This window comes from Panthera onca, chromosome B3 (genome assembly GCF_046562875.1).
Source record: "Panthera onca isolate mPanOnc1 chromosome B3, mPanOnc1 haplotype 2, whole genome shotgun sequence".
Classification (NCBI taxonomy): domain Eukaryota; kingdom Metazoa; phylum Chordata; class Mammalia; order Carnivora; family Felidae; genus Panthera; species Panthera onca.
In genome coordinates, this window is record NC_138344.1 from 113889586 (window position 1) to 113896074 (window position 6489).

The 6489-nt window shown below is 50.1% G+C and overlaps 1 protein-coding gene across 1 annotated transcript; it reads right to left on the bottom strand.

Moving 5' to 3' along the window:
* Positions 1–749: 749 nt before the first annotated feature.
* On the bottom strand, positions 750–6275 carry ZFP36L1 (ZFP36 like 1 zinc finger CCCH-type). Its single transcript, XM_060620135.3, has 2 exons — positions 5951–6275; positions 750–3558 (listed from the first exon to the last, which is right to left on the bottom strand). Exons 1-2 carry the CDS (start codon positions 6005–6007, stop codon positions 2599–2601), a joined length of 1017 nt encoding a protein of 338 aa, XP_060476118.1. The 5' UTR covers positions 6008–6275; the 3' UTR covers positions 750–2598.
* Positions 6276–6489: the final 214 nt, after the last annotated feature.

Sequence of the window (6489 nt, forward strand, 5' to 3'; positions counted from 1 at the left end):
TCTTCCCAAGATGACAACCTACCTATCCTGCCTGGCATGTGTAACAAGACTTAAGGTGGTGGGAATTCCTGATGACTTCCCATTAGGACTGGCCATTTTAATAGCTACTTCCCCCTAACAGCCCTCCAAATACAGAAGTGCAGGTCAGCTCCAGGTGGATCCACCCCCAACTCCAGTGCCCTTGTTTGGGCCCCTGACCATCTTAGATGCTCCTCTCCAAGCCTGCAATCCTTCATCATGCCCACCCCAGACAGGTGTTGAGAGGCTATAGAGTTTCAGGTCAATTTCATGTGGGAAAAAGGAGCCTGCAAACATTCCACCAAGAACTCACTCAAACCCAGACTTGGTTGGAGTACCATGTGCCAGGTTCCCCCTCCACCATTTTGGCACTCCAATCACCACCCAAAGGAATGAAGACCGTAAAGTGGTGAAGACTGTGCTTCAGCTTTTGCTGAAGGCCTCCGAAGCTGCACAGGTGCCCAAGGCTGGTCCCTGGTCAATAACCAACACGCTGGGAAGATAATAGAGAAGTATGGGCTCCCTTTGCAATAAACTCCCATCCCATCCCCTCTAAGCTCAGAGACTTCCAGCATCAATGGAGGGAACTACAGACATAGGTTTTGCTGTTATGGCTGAGAAAAAAGCAACAAGCACTCCTCCTCTTCCCCAGCACCTGTATCCTATACAAAGGACAAACCTATAGGCAAAGGAAAACCACAAACCAAGTAAAACCAGCTTCACCATCCATGTTTCTTGAAAAAAACGGGGTTTATTGATTTTTAAACTGCAAATAGTCGTTACAAAAAGTTTTTTTTTCTTTTAAATAAATTCACACAAAGAAAGAGAAATAGAAAGCGACGGTAGTGACCAGCAAGAGGAATAATAATTACATTCATCTTAATGTGTGTGTGCCAGTTCTGTTTGCATTAACATTGGAAAACTCCAAACCTGGAATCCAGAACCTCAAATCTGCAATCGGAATGTCTTGAGATGGGCACGTGGAAGTCAAAGGGTTTCTTTTGTTTTTTTGTTTTTTCCCTTTTAGAAGCCATACATAAAAGTTGTTTTCCTTCTGTACTGTCACAGAACTTTTACATACATTCTCAGTCCTAGCTGAAAAGGCCTAAAGAAGAAGAAACTCAATTTGCAGTCCAACACAAAGGGGGGAAATTTCTAAAATAAATAATCCAACAGTTTTTTGCATTTTTTTAAATTAATTTTTCATTTTTTTAAAATAAAATAACCAAAAAAAGTGTAAAGTTACAAAAAATGTCGTTGAAGAATAATATATTAAAACTGTGGAAAAAAAAAGGAAAAAGACACGTCACAAAATTTTAAGATTAATATGAAGATCATAATTTAACATAAAAGAATATATTCTATGGATTTGTCATCCCGATAAATATGAACAAAATTAACAAAAAAAAAGCATAGTTTTGGCAATAAATACGTTTTGATAAGTTAAATAAGCTTTTTTATATTGATGTGCAGTGACAAGCAAAATTTTTGCTCTCCAATTTCTGAAAGTTATATGAAGTTTAAAACCCAGGGAAAAAAGCATGGCGTGAGTGCTCTAAGGATAGACCTACGGTATTCTAGAGCAAAAACCATTGAAGCTACTTCTACAGGAAATCGTTTTAACACAGCTATTGTATGTGGAATGAATACCATTAACTGCTCACCCCTTACATGTTTTTTTAGCTTTTCTCTCATTTTTTTGTTATTTTTTTTTTTAAAGATGTCACATATGAACTGGGGAACTTTAGCACCAAAATCAAGTCTCTCATAGTCCATCTAGCTTCCCCATCCTCCCCACTTAAAAAAAAAAAAAAAGAAAGAAAGAAAAAATTAAATCACAAAGTCCCACTTATGTCGCGATCTTCATCCACTTTTTGTCTTCCTTCCTGTAGACCTACGCGAACCCAGGCAAGATTAGTCAACAGAGGTTCAGGTCGGGAAGAAAAAGGTTTTGAATGTCAAGATAGGTTTCCCCAAAAACCCAAGTCTGGCAACAACTCTCCCAAGAGGGGTGTGGGGGGGTCATGGGGAGAGGGGAGGGGAGGGTGTGGGAGGCTGAAATAAGGGAAGGTGCAGTTGGGTCGCCAGCGGAGGGAGCTGCTGGTTCTGGGTCCCCTCCCCCTCCCCCATGGGCAGAGGCTCAGGGAGGCCCACGGGTGCCCTCTGGCGCTGAAGAGGTAATGTAGTCACAGTGACAAAGTTAGATTACAAGGCACTAAATTGCTTCTGTAAACTGTTACTGCTTTTTCTTTTGTGATTTGGCACTTAAGGCGTAAGCCGAGGGGAAAAAGGCATCTACTGACAAATATGGGACTTGTCTGTTATGCATGGTAAGTGGGCTATAAAATCGAGGAGAGGGGGTTTCAAGCCAGAGGAAGCTACTGACAAATTGACTTGTCCTTATGTTGGGGGGGGGGGGGGTCAAGAGAGGGGAGAGGGAAGGGGCATTCCAAGGTTCTGGGGGAAAGGGGTTGAGCTTAACCTTGTTAATGTAGGGGTTGTCAGGAATCAGGGAGAGAGGGAGAGGGGAGGGTAAGGATGGGGGGTGGAGTAGGCAGGGGGTCCCTCCCTACCCGGGGTTTAGTCATCTGAGATGGAAAGTCTGCTGAAAATGGGCAGGCGTCTTGAGTTGTCCAAGGTGGGGGAATCTGAGCCACTGTGGCTGCTGCTGGAGCTGCTCAGATAGCCCTCCTGGTCCGAGAGAGAATCCTGAGGGCTGGGGGGAGAGTCAAACATGTGAGGGGACTCGGACATGGGCCGGAAGAGGAAGGTGGTCGGGGAGCCACCCCCGGGCAGCCCCATGCTAGGGGCAAAGAGGTTCGCCAGCTCCTGGCTGGAGAAGGCGAAGGGATTATTGGTGCCATCTGGCAGGGTGGGTGAGCCCAGGAGGTCATCGGCGCTCAGGATGGGGGGTGGGGTGATGGACGTGGGGCTGTCCAGCAGCCCTGTGGCAGCGGCGGTGGCAGCGGCACTGGGAAACCCAGCAAAGCTAAAGCTATGCTGGAGGCGGGGACGGTCAGCGGAGAGGTCCCGGGCCCCGGCCAGGGCGCGGCGCTCCTCAGCGTTGTGGATGAAGTGGCAGCGGGGCCCATACGGGCAAAAGCCGATGGTGTGGAAGGTGCGGCACAGCTCCGTCTTGTACTTGGGGTGACGGGTCAGGCTTCGGAGCTCGTGGATGCCATGCGCGAACTGGCACTTGTCCCCGTACTTACAGGCGCCGTTCTCCTCGAAGGGGCGGCACAGCTCCGTCTTGTAGCGGCTGGAGTTGACCTGGCCGCTCCCTGGCTGCTTCTGGGTGGGCAGCAGCCGCTCGCCCCCTTCTGAGAAAGAGCGGTCTCGGAAGCGGCTGTCCCGAGAGCTCAGGGCTGGGGCCGGCTCGCCCTTGAGGCTGCTGAGGAGCTGGTTCTGGTGGAACTTGGAGCTGGGCAGGGTGACCGAGTGCCTCCGGGGGAAGCCCCCACCGGCAGGGGTGCCCACCGCCTTCCTGTCCAGCAGGCAGCCCCCTGCACTGGGAGTACTGTAGTTGAGCATCTTGTTACCCTGGAGGGAAGAGAGGGAAGAGAGAGGATGGTTGGTGACAAAGGCCATGTACCAGGGCCAAGAAAAGTACCCCTAAGTGCAGCCCCCTCCACAATCGGAAATGCCCCTTGTGTCTCTAAGGAACTACCTCTAACTCAGCCCTGGCAAGCCCCCTCCCACAAACCAGCCACCTAGCTTTACTTTGGCCCCATGCATAAGAAACTACAAAGTCCTAACCTATTAAAAATTGTTATACATGCACCCTACTCCATGCAGACCCCTGGAATGCACCCCCATATCCTGTCTCCAAAGCTACCACTTTTATCCATAAAATCTAACTTTTTTACCTCCCCAGTAGATTCCTCAGCTAAAAAGATCTCCCGTAACTCCGACTTCCCTAGATTCCCCTTCCCCCAAACAAGAACAGGTAAACCTCAGGAGACTCCAAGCACCCTCCTTTTAATCAGTCCCTCCTTGATTGACACTCCACACAAACGCCTGGGTTCCCAAGACTCAACTTCCTCCTTCAGAAAGGTTCCCTTCCTTTGGCAACAGGTTTCCAGACTGCCTTTGCTTTACTTGCTAAGAGGAGGGAAGAGGAAGGGTCAGGAGAAATCCTCCATCTGGGGTGGGGGGTGGGGGCAGGAGAAGGATGGGATTCTAAAATAAAGTTCATTGCCCCATGCCCTGGAAAGAGGTGCCTTCTACAATGATCTCCCCACCCCCTCCACTGGGAAGATGCCTTTGCAGTTAGTGTTCTGGCTGCAAGGGCAGGCTTGGATAAGAGCGCCAGTGTTTAATCTTTAACGCAAAGCTGCAGGTGGGAAGGAAAAGGAAAGCACCAAATCCCCCCACCCGCCTCCCAGTCAATAGTAGATTTGGGGGGAGGGAAGCAGAGCCACCACAGACAGGTTTCTGTTCCAATGGTATACCCTGGTCACCTGCCCAATCTGTACCCAAGATTCGGAAAGGGCACAAGCTGGGGACCAGGGAGTTGGCTCCCAGCCCATGTGGGTGTCATTGTGCAAATTCTAAAGTTGGTCCCTTAGGATCAGCTGTAGGGGCTCGGGAATCTGTAACAGCAACCACCCCACAGAGCGGATTACAGGAACCAAGTGGAGAGCCCGGTTCCCAACAATAAGGTTCATTTAAAAAGTCGGGGGGGGGGGGCGGGGGTAGGGAGCGAGGGAAAGAGAAATAGATCAAAGAGTGAGAAAGCCGGGAAGAGAAGGAAGGAGTGCAACAGAGCTCAGGTTAGCTGCCAGGGCAACTGGAGTTTGGGAAAGCCCAGAGAGGGAAGGAAGCTGAAATTCAAACTTTTTTTGATGTTGTTCTTCAGCTCCTCGGAGTCCCTGCACCCCAACCCTGCAGCCCTGGGGCCCTGGCAGCTGGGCCGACTGGAGAAGCAAGCTGGGAAAAGAGAGCGACATGACCCAACGTGTTTAAAAGAAGGCAAAACACTTTAGCAATTAAAAGTAGCCTAGCAGCTCCCCGCTTTCAAAGTGGGGAGAGGGGACGAACATAATCTAACACCCAAAGGCTTTTGCTGTGTACACTTAAACCGCATTCATGGAAAATTGTGTTTAAAACCTTTTTTTTCACACCAGCTGGCAAGCTACGCTACTTAAGGAGGCCCCATTAAATCCTTCCTCGCAGAGCCCCTTGAGCTCAGGCCGCATTTTGTTCTCCAGGCCCCCCTCAACCCCCTCGGAAAACAGGTAAACGGGTCAAGCCTAGTACCATTATCACCCCAAAGTTTGCAGTACTGTAGGCGATCCCAGAAGGAAGCCTGGACGAGCTTGGGCGAACTAAAGTCCTACTGCAAACCCGTTCTGCAACATCCTTTTGAATCACAACTCTTGGCCTTTTTCTCGCAGGTTCCCAGCCCTTCCACATCAGACATCCCAGTAGAGATGTCGTCCGGAGACTCACTTCCCCAAGGGGAGCCCCTGCTGACCCCACTGGCTGGCGGTGTGGCTGGAGACTCGAACCCCTCCCGGCGACAGCGAGACCCAGAGCGCGCACAGACAAACCGAGCAGACCAGCGAAACCGGGCTCAAACAGCACATTACGGGCGACGGAATCACCAAAAAAAAAAAAAAAAAAAAAAAAAAAAATGGTCCCAGCAAATGACCCGCATCCCTCGGGCGGCCCCGCCACGCAAACTTCGCCCCCCAAAACTCTGATCTCCAAATTCCCATGCAGTAGCCGCCAGGACCTGTTGAAACTCAAAGGGTGGGAAGGAGAGAGCCAAATTCCTTTAAACTGGGGGGAAAGTAAGGCGGAAAAAAGAACCATCTTGCCTCTCTTCCTCTCCTTCCTACTTTACAAGACCTGAAGTTTTGAGGGTTCTTTCTTTAGGCAAAAGAGGAAAAAGAAAACTTTGAAAAGCGAACCCTCCGCCCCACTCTACCTTGCATAAAACTTCACTCAAGTCGAAGATGGTGGCAGACACGAGGGTGGTGGTCATCCTGGGCGCTCGCACGGGGCAGGGACGAGGATCTGGTGTGCCGCGAAGGTCCCGGTGCGGGGAAGGCGCAGCCTCCGGCTCTCCGGTCTGGAGTCCCACACGCCTGCTCCCGGCGCCCCTCGCCTTTCTGACTCTCCCCGACTGCGGCGCGCGAAGCCCAATTTATAAAGTTCAGATTTGGTGGACCGGGGGAGGAGGAGCTTTAAACTTATTTAAATGAGGAAGAGGAGAAAAAAAAGGTGATTGACACTGAAGTTGAATCAGCCATGCGGTCAAACTCGGGAAGAAAAAAAAAAAAAGAAACTTTCAAAAGGAAGAAGGGGGAGGGGAAACGAGGAAAGAAGGCTAAGAAAAAAAAAAAAAACCAACTGCAAGCAGCGCACAACTTTTTTTTCTTAAAGAGGAAAAGTTTCGAGTCTCTCGCTTGGCTACCCGGCGCTTGGGGCGCCCCTCTGTGGGGCCGTGCGGCGCGAGGGGGAGGG

Bases quoted from the DNA above. Each gene is read 5' to 3' on its own strand.
- ZFP36L1 (XM_060620135.3), bottom strand. From the start codon at position 6,007: ATGACCACCACCCTCGTGTCTGCCACCATCTTCGACTTGAGTGAAGTT. The intron at 3,559-5,950 runs GTAGAGTGGGGC...TCTTCCCTCCAG, and splicing joins TGAGTGAAGTTTTATGCAAG to GGTAACAAGATGCTCAACTA.